Below are 16936 nucleotides of genomic sequence, written 5' to 3' on the forward strand. Positions count from 1 at the left end.
CTGGAAGGGGTCAGGTGAGTGGGAGGGGTCACAGCTGGAAGGGGCCAGGTGAGTGGGAGGGGTCACAGCTGGAAGGGGTCAGGTGTGTGGGAGGGTCTTCCTGTTTCATTTTACAAGCAGGCAGAGAGGAAGAAATCTGTGTGGTAGGTTTTGGAGCTCATGAGCCAGCCTGCCCTCATTGCCAGGGCAATCTCTTTTAATCTATGTGTACTTGGGTGCCTGTATGAGTTTATGTGCACTACATACATATAGCAGCCTGCAGAGGCCTGAAGAAAGAAATGGTCAGATCCCCTGGAACTAGAGTTACAGACTGGATCCTGGGAAATGAACCCAGGTCCTCTGTAAGAGCAGCCAGTGCTCCTAACCACTGAGCCCTCTCTCCAGCCCGGACACAGGGATGGGGTTTTGGTTTTGTTGTTTGTTTGTTTGTTGTTGTTGTTGGCTTTGTTACAGATAAGAATGGGTGTCTGTCATTTCAGTCTTTCCTTCTGAGGGGACAGGAAGCTGTTAACTGTGTTTGGCTGCTCTGAGTTAGATATGGTGCATGGCCCAGGGTCAACATCTCACCAGAGAGGCCTGCACAAGGCAGGGATAAGAAGCATGGCTTTAGCTTTGTTCACTGAAAGCTCCTCACTGGTCCAGCCTGCCTCTCCCATCTCCCCTTTCACTAGTGGACCATCTCCAAGTGCTAGGAGTGAACTTGGAGCTAGACTGCCAGGACCACGCCCAGCTTCTGCAGATGTGGGAGGCTCTGGTACATGACCCTCAGCCAGGATCAGAAAAGGACTCTTTTATTTCTCCCTCCCTCCCTCCCTTTCTCCCTCTTTCTTTCTCCCTCCCTCCCTCCCTCCCTCCCCCTCCCTCCCTCCCTCCCTCCCTCCCTCCCTCCTTCCTTCCTTCCTTCCTTCCTTCCTTCCTTCCTTCCTTCCTTCCTTCCAAGGTCTCCAGTATCCCAGGCTGGCCTTGAACTTTCTTTGCAATGAAAGCGTAGCCTTGACCCACCCTCTCCACTTCCCGGAGTGTAGCGAGTAGAGGTCACCAAGATGCCAGATGTATGCAGAGCTAGGGATCAAATCCCGAGAGTTGTCCATGCCAGGCAAATATTCAACCAACTAAGCTGCATGGTACCCCAGTCTCAGACTGCCACAAGACTTAAGTAATCCACACATACCTTCCGTAACACCCATAAGATTTGACCAGGATGGGGACTTTCAAAGCTATTCTGTTCAGACGAGCAAACATCTACAAATGGATCGTCTGTCCCTGAGTTCTGTAACCTGTGTAATTTTTCATAGGATGTGTGTGCCTGCGCGTGTCTCACTTGGCAGAGGCTGCGGTCTGCAAGGCAAAGGTGTCATCATTTACTGAGCCAATTGCCTTGGAGAGCCAATTAGATTATTTTTTTCCTAGTTGGTTACTATTTTCAAATCTAGAGTAGAGGATACTCTTGACCATATTTATTTCTTTGTGTGTTTGCAAAAGCTTATTTGCTGAATGGCCAAGTAAGCACTTCATAAAAATAAATAATGGATAAATTGCCCTTTAAAAATGAAATGCTCCCAAATTTCCTGCTCCCAAGAACATGAAATGCCTGACCAACCCACCCACACCCAGCAGGACCACACTGCTCAGACTTCCTATAGCTGTTACTATGCTACGCATTTTTAACGTTTCCATTGTTGTTGGGATTCTTTGTCATTGTTGTTTTCTTTTAGATTTATTTTATTTTTAATTCAATGATGTGTGAATTATATACATATGCATGCAGGTACCCATGGTGGCCAGCAGAGGGCATTAGATCACCTGGAGCTGGAGTTCAAGGCCAGCCTGGGATACTGGAGACCTTGGAAGGAAGGAAGGAAGGAAGGAAGGAAGGAAGGAAGGAAGGAAGGAAGGAAGGAAGGAAGNAAGGAAGGAAGGAAGGAAGGAAGGAAGGAAGGAAGGAAGGAAGGAAGGAAGGAAGGAAAGAAGGAGGGAGGGAGGAAGGGAGGGAGGGAGGGAGGGAGGAAGAAAGAGGGAGAAAGGGAGGGAGGGAGAAATAAAAGAGCCCTTTTCTGAGGTGGGCGCTGGGAACTGAACTCAGGTCTTTTGCAAGTGGCAGCCACTGCTCTTAACCACGGTGCCTCTCTCTGGCCCCAACTGTTTAATTTTATAAGACAGGTTCTTACTATGTGACCCAGGATGGTTTCAATCTTGTAATAATCCTCCTGCCTCAGCCTTCCCAGTGCTGGGATTACTACAGGCATATACCAGCCACCACACCTGGCAATCTGCTAGAATTTTCAACATTTAAAAAAAAATTTACATTTTTTTCCCTTTATATTCTTCCTCAAGATTTCTGTTTTTGTGTTGTTGGTCTTTCCTTCCTTTCTGATTTCTGTGGGGTGTGTGTGTGTGTGTGTGTGTGTGTGTGTGTGTGATTATTTCTGCCGATCAACTCATCTTCCTTTCTGGTTTATAATTCCTTTGGTAATTAAGGAATTTAGTCAGTTTTCCCACCTATGCACGTGTGCTTATGTGTGTGCATCTGTGTGGACATATGTCCCCCTGTATTGTGGCTTCGGTGCTTGCAGTTGTCAAGGTCAGTGTGTCCTCAGATTGAAGGGCTCCTGCTGGAGTAGCTGGGGTAGCTGGGGTAGCTGGAGTAGCTGGGGTAGCTGGAGTAGCTGGAGTAGCTGGGTGTTCTCTGAGCATTTCGTCTCCACACCCTATGTGCTGTCAGATGCTTGGGAGTGCACAGAAATGTGCTGATACCCAAGGTCTGGGGGAGTGTGAGTAATTAGCTGCTTTAAATAAGTATGATGAGTTTGGGGCTGAGCACCAAACCCACAGCCTGAGATGTATTTGTCAGGGTGGTAATTTCTAAGTCACGGAGGCTCCTGAGAATGAATCCCTGCCCTGGGCATTTCATTACCAGACTAGTGTCCCCCTCCCCCTCCCATCGCTACAATGCAAATGGTGATTGGCTATCGCTCCCCACTCACCTTCCCTTGACCAGCTCACCTGAGAGGTGACAGGTTCTCACTGCATTTTCCACCAGAGTCCGGAACACTTGCAGGACTTTGGCTGGCACAATGTCCCCCTCAATGTTCACATCTGCCTTGTGCCACTGCCACAGGGTCTTCATGAACATCTCAGTCTCCAGCCACTGTTGCAGGCCTTCAGGATCCCGCAATGGGCAGGCGAGCTTGGCGCCCTGCAAATTGTAGTACCTCCAGCGCTGTGTCCGGACCCCCTTGTACCCTGCCAGGCCTTTCAGTGGGACGGTGACATGGAAGAGGCTGGGGGCCAAAACCTGCGGTCAGAAAAAGAGAGAAGAGGAGCTGAGCTCACACGCTGGGCTGGGGAGGTGATCAGCAGAGGGGTGCTGACCTGTCCAGTCAGGCAGCTCAAGCGACCATGCAACCCTCAGCAATGTGATGATGTGCGCAGAAACTGCCTGGGGAGTGCTGAGACGCACTGTTTTTTTGTTTTGCCACTAACCCACCTGGGGCTGTGGCAGACAGAGTGACTTAACTCAAGGAGTTCTGGGGTTTGTGAGGCCACAAGTTAAGCATAAAGAAAACCCAGAACTCTGGAGAGAACCTGAAGTCCAGGAGAGAAGAAAGGAAATCAATCCACTGAGCCTCACACACAACCCAAAGCTCTGGTTGTGCCCATCCCTTCTCTGAGGTCACACCAGTAGGTAACCTGGATACCACTCGCCCTGGCAAGCCACTTAAGGCTCCGAGGGGCTACTGACCACCTGGGGAGGCTGACACCACACGGAAGAGCTTCAAGTGCTTGTGGCAGTCTGTCCAATGGTTCTAGTCTTGGAATAGCTGAGTGTTCTGCCATTAAAGAGAATGTGACAGGACTTTAAAGTGTCACTCTTTCTTTTCTCCTGTCACGATGACCCAGGGTCAGTATGAATGACTAACCCTTACAGAATCCAAGGTGAGATGAAAGTCTGTCTGTCCGGACAATGTGAGCCATTGAGATGATTCTGAGTTCAGTGGGAAAATGGATGTGAATCCGCCCACTCCCACTCTCCAGAAACCAGTTAAGCAGTCCAGGAAGAAAGCAGGGAGCATACGATGCAAAGGACATTGTATACTGGTTGCCAGTTGAGCTATTCCCGAGGGACCCTGAACTCTGGCTGCACCCAGGCAGCTCACTGGCAGCCTCTTTGTTCATCCAGCTACATCTTCTTTGAAGAAAGTAATAGAAAGTCCAACAATAGTGAACTTTGGTCCCTGGCCTGGGCAGTGACCAACTCAATGGCAACTGAACCCGCCTTGCTTTTCAGAGGACATTTGATGCTTTAGATGAGGACACCGTATGACTTCTGGTGTTCAGAGGTTGGCTTAAACAGGGAGGTCAGACACCTAAACTACAAATGGAAACTGTTCACATGATTTGAATCCTCTTGCACAGGAGTTCAAACGTGCAACTGTGGGGCTGGACAGGTGGTCTGCCAATACAGAGCTTGTCATATGAGCACCAGCACCCGAGTGCCAACCACCAGCACCTACCAAAAGTCAGGTGTGTAGTCACAGCACTGGGGGGTGGGGGTGGGGCAGAAGCAGGTGGATCCCTGGGACTTGTTGACCTATATCCACTATAAATGAAGCAGGGAGTCTCCAGGCTCAGTGAGAGCCACCGAGGAAGGAGGACAGCCAGTGCTGAGTTCTACAGCTTCCCCAGGGACATCCACACACAGGGAACACACATCCAAACAGGTGCATCCACCCACACCCACACTCTCCTAGCAACATCAAATAAAGACTAAACCTACTGCATCGCCAGTCACACTGATGCTGCTCAGTAATTACTTATCCAGCTCAGTCCAAGATAAAACTCAAGGCATTTTATGTGGTCCTTTTGTTTTCGTTTGTTTTTTTAAACAGGATCTCCCATGTCCCAGGCTGGTGTCAAATTTGATATGGATATTCCCTCAGGTATTTTATACTTTGTCCCCAGATGATGGCACTATCTGGGGAGGTAGTGTGGCCTTGCTGGAGAAATTAAGCCACTGGGGGTGGGGGTGGGGGTGGGGGTGTGGAGGTGGGTATACTCTGAGAGTTCCCTATTTCCTGTTTGCAATTGAAGACCTACTGTGTGCTCCCACCGCTTCACCTACCATGTGCTCCCACTGCCTCACTCACTCTGCGCTGCCATGCCTTAGACACCACGATAAGCTCAAAAGAATTATCTCTTCCATAGGTGGCTTTGGCCACAGTATTTTATCACAGCAACAATAAGGTAAGACAACACACTAAAACAGATGTCAAATGTGACCAGGCATGTCCCATCCTCCAGCCTTCGATTCCTGGGTGCTGAGGTCACAGGTGGGCTGGTGATCGAACCCAGGGCTTTGAACATGCCAGGCAAGCACTTTACCAACTAAGCTGTATCTGCAATCCCGTTTCAAAGCTTATTATACAGGACATAATGTTACTTAACACGGGATATATTTTGAGCTATAGGGGACCTTTTTTGGCCCAGGACTGGGGAGAGTAATGTAGTGTCACTCTCTCTAGTCCTGGGCTGTATTTGCTTGATTAAGACTGGCCTGGGAAGGAAGATATGGACAAGTGTTCTAAAATGACCGGATCAATGCTAGTCTTACAATCTTCACCCTAGAGTCAGTCAGTTTCCTGAAATGTGATTCTGCCTCAAAATCCACAACTCTTAGAACCTTGTGAGTGGACCCTGTACCCACCAGCCTGAGGTGCACGGGGCCAGTCACAGTTCTTGCTCATTCTTCATAGGCTCAATGTGCATGTGCCAGTCCTTAAAATCAAGGATCTTACAGACTAGCGGGATGACACGTAAGACTAATGCAAGGTGAAAGAGGTTTATATGCAGAAAAACGGAGATCAAGAACAGTGAGGATTCAGAGGGACACAGAGCCCCTTCCTGTTTCTTAGTGGAGATGAGGGAGCAGTCCAGAGGCTCACAGGCTGGGTGGGTTAGGGTCTGAGTGAGATCCCTGCTGACTGTCCTGCCCTGGCCCTGGCGGTTAGACTCAGTGTGTGGGGGGGGCTCTCAGCTGTGCACTTCAATAGTTCCCCGGGACTGCATCAGAGCCTTCCTGCTCCCCCTCACCCCAGAGTCTATCACCTTCAACTGCTTCCCTGTGAGTTCCCTCAGCCCCCTCTGCCCAGCCTCTCATCTATTCAGCCATGTTTAATAAGTGAGCAGGTGCTTAACTGAGCTTGGACCACGAGGCAGCATGCTTCGCCATCCGTCTTTGGAATGAGATCTGGCTTTAGGGACAAATAGGACTCAGTCAAGCCCTTTGGCTTCCTCACCCCTAGCCTCTGTGGTCTTAGGTGTGTGTGAACTCCCACAAGGGAAACGTCATGGCGTGTGTGCACTGTGCCTGGAAGAGCATCTGTGGCCAAAGTATCTCTCACAAGTGGAGTTTCTCTGGTCCCAGGGCTTGGGTGCTTCTTGGAGCTCCTCAGACAGGGGGAGCCCCCGCTTACCTTAATGCTCTCATTGTGTGTGTCAGAGACAGGCACAGCTTCGAAGCGACTGTCCTGGCGGCTGATTTCTGCAGTCAGCAGGTGGATAATTTTCTGCACCTCCTCCACGGTCTGAGAAATCTGCTGTCGTCTCAGGTCCACCTGGGCGTGAGGAGACCAGGGAAAGTTACAGAGCTCAAGGAGACACCGGCACACGGGTGACAAAGCACAGGGGCAGTGAGGCCTGCCCTGCCCTGCTTAGCCCTGACAGTGACCAACATGATGCTTGCTTGCTTCTGAAACAGGTGCCGTTGCTCAATATTTATCCCGGGACTTTTTTCCTGGGCAGAGACTGGGATATAAAAGCAATCAAAGCAACAGCAAAGGGGGAGGTAAGGGTGGGGATGGGGGGGGGAGGGACACATTGTAGCACACACCTGNTGAGGTAAGGGTGGGGATGGGGGGGGAGGGACACATTGTAGCACACACCTGAGGTAAGGGTGGGGATGGGGGGGGAGGGACACATTGTAGCACACACCTGAGGTAAGGGTGGGGTGGTGGTAGGGGGAAGGGACACATTGTAGCACACACTTGTAATCCCATACATGGGAGGTAGAGGCAGGAGGATCTGAAGTTCAGGACCAGCCTTGGCTCTGCAGTGAGCTCAAGGTCAGCATGGGTCGCATGAGATGGCCCCAGAGCCATCCCTTAGAGAGACAGAGTACAAGGCTGAGGCCACACCCACCCGCACAGGTTTTATGGCCCGTAAGGTTAGTCCACTGATAAATATTCATTTAGCATTGGCTGCATGCAAGGTACAGCTTCATGCATGTTACTGCAGAGCAGACAGACATAACTGCACCTCCAGCACTGTGGTGCACTCCACCACATGAAAGAGAACACGTGTGGGGGCTCTTTCACGGGGAAGTGCGGGGTGCTGACAGATACAACAGAGGGGGCATCCCCAATCTGCATGCTGAGATCTCTGATATGTACACTTCCTTAGACAAAGTCCTGTCTTTGGAAAATAAACGTGTACTGTCCAGATGGCCAACACTACACTACACAGCAAGAGACAAATAATGAGGTTCGTAACTCTACAGGCCAGAGAGTCTCATGGGAAACATCAAATACACAAAGTGGTCTTTTGGGTTTTTTTTGTTTTTGTTTGTTTGTTTTCGAGACAGGCAAAGTGGTCTTTTTAAAGCCCACGCATCTTGCTTGGTCTTGAATATGGCAGTTGTGCCTGCAGTGTGAGCTTCTTGTTGTCACTAGCAGCTGTTCCCTCATTTAAACCCTGTAATGCCCACCTCACGATATGCAATATGAGTAACAGGGCGGAGGAACCCTCTTTGAATGGCTGTGCCCTGTGGGAGGCTCTGCATCTTCTAAACTGCAAGTGAAAGAAATAAGCTACAGCAGGGCAGGATGTCAGAAATACAGGAGGGTGCTTTGGGGGACCTTTGGTTAAAGGTCCTCACAGATAGAACTTCCCGCGTGTGCCTGATTCAATTCCATGTGGGCAGTTTTCACTGAAGGCCCACTTTTTGCTGGAACTATTTACTGCATGGTAAGAGATTCACAGATAGACTGTCAGAGTCTAAGATGGACTGAAATAGCCATAGTCGGGTGCTGGAGAAAGGCATTCCTAGGATGCGGCAGAACAGCCAGAGAACAGTTATCTAATCTGGAGGCCAAGGGTCCTTCCTGGAGGCAGAAGGTAAGAGAGAGTTAGCTAGGGGACTAGGGATCTGTCTCGGTTGGCAGAGTGAGCCCTTGCCTAACATACACGAAGCCCTGGATCCCGCCTCCAGCCCTGCAGACACTGAGTGTGGTGTGCATGGCCGTAGTCCTGGTGCTTCAGATGTGGAAACAGGAAGACCATTCTAAGCTTCTCAGCAAGTCCTTGTCTCTATGTGTGCTCTGTAAGGTGGCAGGGCCAGAAAATAGAGGAGGAGGTCAGGGCCCCGTAAGTGTCTGTAGAGTTTCCCATCCAGAGCAGGATGAGGAACTCATGAGGACAAAGGATCACCTCAAGAAGCTGGACCACGGAAGCAAACATGAGATAGAACCAGCAAGGCAACCGCTGGCTGTCTCAGACAGACACACGGGCTTAGGCATGTTTAATGGCAGAGGGACATGCCAGTTGCAGAGGAAGAGGCTGCACGCCAGGAGGGATTTCCCAGGAGGAAGGCTCATGCAAATCTCCAGGTACTCACCGCCACCTCACTTCAGAGGGAAAGAAGAGGGGGGACCAGAAGGGATGTTGGGAACTGGAGAGATTTCCTGCTTGGAGTCTATTTTCTTCACAGGGGTAGGAGACAAGGCAATATGGAGACAGGAAGCCGGAGAGGTGGCATTTCCCAGGGGATGAGGGATGGCTTGGGTATTTTATAAAGATGGCCAGGTTGTGGGGTATCAGTAGACTCAGTTGTAAGATAGAGTGAATCGCCTCTTAACCCCCCATGTCAGGCTGGGGTTGTGAATCTGGGGTATCCTAGGAAGAGTTGGAGGGGTAGACGCTAGGTGAGGTTTTAGTCATTGATTTTTTTTTTTTCCCAGCCTGAGGAGGGAATGCGGAGATTCACGCTGCTAGATTATAGGGTACTGAACAGGGTTTAATCTGCTAAAAGAGTGTAGTGGGGGGAAATTATATAGGATCACTACAAGTAACATAATACAAAAGTCATGTGAGACGTTCTGACCAGGAGAGTGGCTGCCATGGGGGACCAAGGATAATAATTCCAAACTCCCCAAATCCTTAAGTTTGTGGGTATGATTCCATCGAACTTGAATGTGAGAAATTCAGTGGACACACACACACACACACACACACACACACACACACACAAGTGTCCTAGGTTGCTTCCCATTGCTCTGGAGAAAAGTGTATAATTTGGCTTACATATTCCATTCACATTCTAACAGCAGGGAAGGCAAGGCAGGAACTCAAGCAGAGCAGGAACACAAGAAACTCAAGCAGAAGCCATAGGAGAGAGCTGCTTACCGTCTTGCTCTCCGGCTTGCTCAGCTATCTATCTTATACAGCCACAGCCCACCTACCCAGAGGAGGTACTGCTCATAGTGGGCTGCCTCCTCCCACACCAACCATCAATCAAGAAAATGCCACCACAGACTTGCCTATAAGCCACTCTGATGGAGGTGTTTTCTCCACCAATGTCCCCTCTTCAAAACGACGCTAGCTAGGTGGAGCCCAGTGGTGAATCCCAGCACTTGGGAGGCAGAAGCAGGGAGCTACCCAATTCGAGGCCAGCCTGGCCTCCAGAGTGAATTCCAGAACAGCCAGGGGTACAAACCAAACCAAACCACCACCAACAAAGACAAAAAACAAAACAAAACAAAACAAAAACCCTCAAACTTTTGTCAAGTTGGAAAAACAAACAAACAAACAAAACAAAACAAACCAGCACACTAAGAGAAGATCCATTATAATACTGGTATTACCAAGAAGGGATGTGGGCAAAGCACCCAAGGGAATAGCCCTCCTCAGGGAAAAAAAAAAAAAATTCTGCATTATGAACTTGACCACGGACTGGGCAGAACAAGATTGAACACGTCCTGGAAGGTGTCTATAACCACTCTCATTATCTGGGTGCTTAGCTCATCGTCCTGATGTGTTCTGATCTGCAGGCATGAAAGTCAGAACAGAGGACTCAGCTGTCTAGAGAGTTAAGACTACAAAGTTTTCTCTGCCACTTCTTACACAAAGATGCCTTAAACTTAGCATCTCCGAATTATTTTGACTTCAGCAATCATCTTATCTGGGGTCACCGAACAGAGTACCAGAGCATCAGGTGGCTCTCCTACGTCACCCTGGCAATTAGAACTACACCAAATGCGCGGGGTTCCCGACGGCATTTCCGGCACACCCGGCCACACCCTCCACGACAGTGCTGTGGGTAGGATGCGCCTCTAATCTTCTTCCTGGACCTAGAGAAGGCCTGCAGTCTGCAGTCAGGACTCAGGAAATGACAAGTCTAGAGCTGCCGTCTTGTGGGGGCTGCTGACTCTTCTTGCATACCACAAGCACACAAAGACAACAACACAGCAGGGGCCAGGCAGTGATGTGGCCATAGACCAGAGTCCCAGACATGTCTGTCCCTGTGGTGACTTGGCTGCTGAAGCAGGGTACAGGTCTCATTAGGTGATGCTTGGCCCAGTCCTCCTGCACCACTGGCCATCTGTGCAGTGTAAGGAAGGTTCTCACTGGACAGGTACATCACCGAGCCATCCATGGACCCCAAATGATGTGTGCTGGGGTTCCCAGGCCTGTGTTAGGTTGTCACCCCAGCCTGGACCCTGGCACTCCCCTGGACCATTGCCTTCACTTGTCTTAACTGAACCCAGAGAGACAGAACAGGAGGATTCAAATTGAACTTCTGGGTGAGGAAATGCAGAGATGAGGCCCATGGGTGACTGCAGGGAGTGATTTTGGTGAGTGACGGGGATGTTTTGCCACAGTGCAGGTCCCTCCAAGACCAATCCAGAATCCCCCTTTTCCTTAAAATAGTCTCTCAGGTTGTCAGTGAGCTAGCAATACAGACTCATCACCAAATGTATTTCAGGCAAAGAAACGCTTGAAAATAAATGTAAGAGGAAAATGAAGAAAATGGATGTGAAACATAATTGAATCCAAGAGTGACCTTGGGGGCTTATCCATGCTTGAACCTAAAGGGGTCCTTTGTCTCTTTTCAAAGGCCACATTTGTGGGTGTGGCGGAGTCTAGGCAGAACCAAGCCACACTGAATCAACCGGGCATAAAGGGCTGGATGCTCCAAGGTCACACGGAGTAGCAGATGACGCCTTCCCACCAGAGTTCTGCCCAGGGCCTTGTCTCTCCAGGTGTGTCTACGTGCCTGAACTCTCATCCCTGCCCCACCCCACGTTCCTGCCCTCCCTCCTCTCCTCCCTCCCTCCTTCCAAGCCCCTGGCTTATTGTTGACCCATAAGTCATTTGCTACTATTAATAGTTCAGGTTTGTGAATAATTTACTGTTTCAAATATAAAGTATTGGGAATCCAAGGCTGTTCCCAGTAAGAAGGCCGTGCTGACTCACGGTGTTGCAACCCCCTTCCATGAACTCCGTGGAAGGGCATTTAAGCAGCAGGCGGGAGGGAAAAGCTGGGGCCCAGCTGCCTGCAGAACAGGTGATCTACTACTGCAGGAGCATCAGCCAGGGGCAGGGGGCAGGGAGGAAAGATGGCTGAGAACTTCTTCCCAGACAGCAGAAAAGTTAGGCTGTTAATCATGGAAATGGCTTGGGTCATTACACAGAATAAACAGGCACCTTCCCTGTCCTCGAGAGCTTGCCAGTTTAAAGGGAGAAAGACATATTAGTGACAGATGCAGAGGAGACAGTGGGCTGTCCTCTCTGCTAAGGCTAATTCTGTGAGGAATGCCTCCACCACCTGGAATTTGTTCTCCGAGCAGCAGCAGCAGCAGCACTGTGGAGCTGGGGTTTCTCAGTCCTTCCAGGAGCACCTAGACCTCCTAAACTGTAGCATTTGCTGATGGTTCCTGCTTTATAGATGGGGAAATTGAGGCTCAGGAGGTAACTTACACCAGAGTTAGTAAGTGACAGACAGCTCATATTTGCTACCTCAAAGAAAGCGTAGCTGAGTGCAAACCTCCCTATGGGATAGAGGTGGGTGGGTAAATGGGTTTCATCTATTGAAACCTAACACATCCTCTAAGCCCTCATCTCCATCCCTTTTTCTGTGGACCACTCTTCTCCCATCAAAGCCAAGGTCCTTCCTTTCCCTCTTCAGAGTTCTCCACGGCAGCCTGGGGTCTGCTGGACACTGCAGTCAGCACCCTGACTGCACACCAAACATCCCCTTCCCCCTTGGAGTTAAGAACAGACTGCAGGTATGGCTGGCCATCCCTCAGGCACGCTCAGCATTTCTTTCCCCTTCAGTGGAACACCTCTCAGGTTTTCAGCTCCCCCAAAACCACAAAGCAGGATTTGATATAAAGTGGGGGTTCCATGTGCATCTTTGAGATAGAGAATGTCAGCAGAGGAGATATGGCCTCTGGGCCCAGCCAGCTGTGCTGAAACCTCAACACCTTCACCACACAGCCATGGGACTTTAGCCAAGTTCTTTTACCTCCATGAACCTCTTTCTTCCTCTATAGAAATGGAGGTTGGTTAATGTTATGGGCACCTTAGCCTGTTAGCACCTTTTGGGGGTGGGTTTTTTGTTTTTGTTTTTGTTTTTGTTTTTTTTAAATCTCCAGGGAACTCTGTAGATATTTCAGACCACATCTTTTCAAGATAATCTGGGAGTATGGAAGGAAAGGAAAGAATATGTCCAGGACACTGTTGGTTCCTTTGAAAAGGTAGAAGGGAACCTTGGAACCCTCCAAGGTTCAAGTCAGAGGCTAAGGCAGGGCTAGGGAGAGTCAGTGCCTAACCAATATATGCTTTCAGCTCCACAGTCCCCAGGATGACATAAGTGGTCTGTGCCCGGGTGTTAGAGAACCTTTTCAACCAACTCTGAGCTGCGTAAGAAGGGATTAAAATGAGCCCAAAAGAAAAAGAACAAACACAAGGAAAAAGCTAGGCCTGAGGTCTTTTAGCTCTCAGGGAGAAGAGGCTGACCCACCTTCCTCGACAAGAGATGAACAAGGACAGAGCTGTCAGACTGCTGGCAACTGAGCTGTCACACATGCTAACACTCAGCCCATGAGTCCCAGGCCTGTGGTTGCCAGGTAACCTGACTGTTTTTATCCCCACAGGAGACAGAAGCCTAGATTCTTATGTAGATATCTTGGTGTTTTTGAAATGTCTATGAAGGAAAACTGTAGAAAATGCTCTAGAGACCAAGCATTCCATGAATCCAGGTTGGAGTCCACATCGGGAATACCATTTACAGTCTCTGCTGGTGGGAATGCCCAGGGAGAGATCAGAGGCCTGGGCAGGTGAAGTCACTTGAATCAATGCCATGCTAAGAAAACTGGAATGCTGCTGGTTTTCCAGAAAACATGGGACTCCAGGAAGATGCCCATCAGCACAGCCTCTGTGGAGAGGAGTGCTGGGGAAACCACTTTGCTGGAGATTGTTTTTGGTGCAGGTAGATTTTCCTTATTTTCCCTTGATGTCTAAAAAAGTGCACTCATGTCTCACTGTGATAATAATCTTTGCTTTGTTTATATATAAAGGCACGAAAGCCAGAGACCAGTCCCCCACCTCTCAGTTTAAACCTCTTTGTTTAAACATTAACAACACGCCTTAGAAGCTTCATGTGTAAGTGGAACAATGGAAGAGATCAAATTAAATAATATTTAAGGTTCCTATAAAGTCTAACATCAAAAGAGCCTAAAACTGGAATTAGCCCTTCTCTTTCTCCCTATTTCCATTTCCCCTCTTTCCCCCTTCCTTCCTTCCTTCCTTCCTTCCTTCCTTCCTTCCTTCCTTCCTTCCTTCCTTCTTTCCTTCCTGTCTTTCTTTTTTCTTAGGACAAGGTTCCACTATATAGTCCAGGCTAGCCTGGAATCCACTCAATAGACCAGGCTGGCCTCTGAACTAACAGAGATCTGCCTGTCTCTGACTTCTGAGTGCTGGGACTAAAGGTGGGTTCCACCATGCCCAGTTTACAAATGAAGTAATATTTTTTTTTAAAGACTTTGTTTTAATATTACATGTATAAGTGTGGTTTTTTTGTCTGCATGTAAGTCTATGCACCACAAGTGTACCTGGTGCACATGGAGACAGAAGAGGGGATTAGAGTCCCTAGAACTGGAATTACAGAGGGTTGTGAACCACCATGTGGATGGATGCTGGGAATCAAACTTGGGTCCTCTAGAAGAGCAATTAACTGCTCTTAAGTGCTGAGCCATCTCTCTAGCCCCCAAACAATATTTTACCATGTTTTTTGTTTTTTTTTGTTTTTTTGTTTTTTCGAGTCAGGGTTTCTCTGTGTAGCCCTGGCTGTCCTGGAACTCACTCTGTAGACCAGGCTAGCCTCGATCAGAAATCTGCCTGCCTCTGCCTCCCAAGTGCTGGGATTAAAGGTGTGTGCCACCACTGCCCGGCTCAAACAATATTTTAAGACTATTAGTTTTATAGTTTAAAAACAAACAAACAAACATTGTCTTAAGTTCTTTTTGTTTGTTTGGTTTTAGGTTTTGTAGGTTTTTGTTTGTTTGTTTTGTTTTGTTTTTGTAGTTTTTTTTCTTTTGTTTTTTTTTTTTTGAGGCAAGGACTCATGTAGATCAAAATACTCTTAGCTTCTGCCCTGAATGCCTACTGTCATTATGCCTATGCCTGGCTAGTCATTTCCCAGTGATCCCATTCAGATTCTCATTTTATGGAAAGAAGTCTGAAGTCTGAGGCTCAGATAATTAACTGGCCACATTAACCTCCTCAGGGTGCTGAGGGTAGCCACCATGCATTCATGAGAACAAGCCCATCTATGGCATACAGAAGCAGGGGATTCCTTCTGATCAGTGGCCATGGCATGGAGAGTTAGAGGGTGCGCCCAGGAGAGGCTGGCCCTGGCTCACCTTACTCAGCAGGCAGTGGTCGAAGTCTCCCTCTGGAAGAGACTTCATGGCTTCTTGGTCAATTCCCAGTATAGCAGCAACCTTCTGCTTCCTTTCCCGGTGGAGGACAAATCTCGTGGGTAGCTTTCCCAGTAACGTTACTCTCTGGATAAAACTTCTCTGGAATTGTGAACGTGGGCCAGAGACTTGACTTCTTCTTGCCTGCTCACTGCAGTTTTCCTTTCCAGCATGGGAGAATTCATCTGCCATCTTTCAGGGAACTGTAGAAAGGTTAAAAAGGAGACGCGATGAAAACAAGTTGGAGCTTATCCTGTTTTTTTCTTTATGCTGTTGTCCGGACATCAGGTGCACCTTGGTCCCCAGTACCTTACATCTCCTCACCCTTACCTTGTTGACAGTAAATATCCCTTGGCCCTCCACTCCTGAAAATCCTGCAATTGATTTACTTCCTTACCATAAACAAATAAAAATTGCAAACAAGCCACCTGGTTTCTCATCATGCCCCACACAAGGCTTGCCAATCAGATGAGGGCCAGGACTGACATTTAGAAAAACCTGAGCCCACAGAGACACTTGTGTATACAGAGGCAAGCTCACATGCTCACAGTCACACACAGACACAGACACACAGAGAGACACACACAGACACACACACACCATACAAGAGTTCACAGAGACACTTGTGTATACAGACGCAAGCTCACATGCTCACACAGTCACACATAGACACAGACACAGACACAGACACATACACACACACACCACATGAGTTCACAGAGACACTTGTTTATGCAGAGCTAAACTCACATGCTAATACAGACACACACACATGAACTCACAGAGACACTTGTGTATACAGAGGCAATCTCTCTCTCTTTCTCTCTCTCTCTCTCTCTCTCTCTCACACACACACACACACACACACACACACAGAGAGAGAGAGAGAGAGAGAGAGAGAGAGAGAGAGAGAGAGAGAGAGAGAGAGATACAAACAGGCAGATACACGCAGAGAAAAGTAGGGCAGAGAGTCTTGCCTCTCACCTGCTGACCTTAGACTGTGATTTCCTTGTCCCACTTGAACGTTGGCATTCAAAATATACTCAGTATAAACAGGCCCCTTAAGAGTCTAGGACACATCTAGTTTTACCAGTAAAACCCATCCTAGAAAACAGTAAGTTCCCAGTCTGACTGGTTGGACCTAGTTTTAGTACAGGAGGGAAAATATCCCAGCAGCCTTATCTTCCTGAAGCTCGTGAGTATCACTGTCTTTGATCCGAAAGACTGACAGACAACAGAGCTGGCAGTCCAGCTCATGTCTGAGCAAGACTTCCAGGCAGGCAGGCAGGCAGCTCTCCAAGCCAGCCTCCTCAAAGCTCAGGCACAGCCAATCCAGCCCTTCCACTCTCTCCAGCAGCTCCGTATTTGCATATCCTCCCAGACAGCTCCAAGGGAGAGCCACATCAGACCCTACCCACCTCCCTCCCCCAGGCGCTGGGGCTGCCTTCTCCTGGCTTCATCTGCCAATCCCAGGTCTTATACCAGTCCTGAAAAGCTGAGGATCCGCAAAGGTCCCCAGAATCCCCCTCCACGCTGGCTGCCTTGAATTTCCACCTGCTTTTCCGTGTCCTGGAAATCCCCTTCTTTCCACAGCACACGCTCTGAAATGGTATGGGAAGCTCTGCCCCTTGACTTCTGTTACCATAGTCATCATTCCGAATCTACCACATCAGTTTTTCACCAGTGAAACAAGAAGCTCTCCCACCTAATCTGATTTTAGGAATTCTCTTTCCATGCCACTTTCAACTCTGCTAAATTCCCCCCACCCCCACCCTCACTCCCCTCCCCACACACATACTTTTATTTTCACCCTAACTTCTGCTTTTGCTGGAATCATTACTGCACAGTCCCCGTCCTATGGTAGGGTCTTTCCCAATAACAATGAAGTTGCCCGGGGCTTC

General features: G+C 48.8%; 1 protein-coding gene across 1 annotated transcript in view; it reads right to left on the reverse strand.

Annotated features, from left to right (window-relative positions):
* Mab21l3 (mab-21 like 3) overlaps positions 1-16107 on the reverse strand; it is a 21982-nt gene extending 5875 nt beyond the window's left edge. Inside the window, exons 1-4 of the mRNA XM_021197163.2 lie at positions 16028-16107; positions 14979-15238; positions 6474-6614; positions 3004-3295 (exon numbers count right to left, since the gene is read on the reverse strand). Of these exons, the coding sequence (XP_021052822.1) occupies positions 3004-3295; positions 6474-6614; positions 14979-15227 (682 nt within the window). The 5' untranslated portion in view covers positions 15228-15238; positions 16028-16107. The remainder of the gene's footprint in view (positions 1-3003; positions 3296-6473; positions 6615-14978; positions 15239-16027) is intronic.
* Positions 16108-16936: the final 829 nt, after the last annotated feature.

The sequence above is a fragment of the Mus pahari genome, chromosome 4 (genome assembly GCF_900095145.1).
Source record: "Mus pahari chromosome 4, PAHARI_EIJ_v1.1, whole genome shotgun sequence".
Classification (NCBI taxonomy): Eukaryota; Metazoa; Chordata; class Mammalia; order Rodentia; family Muridae; genus Mus; species Mus pahari.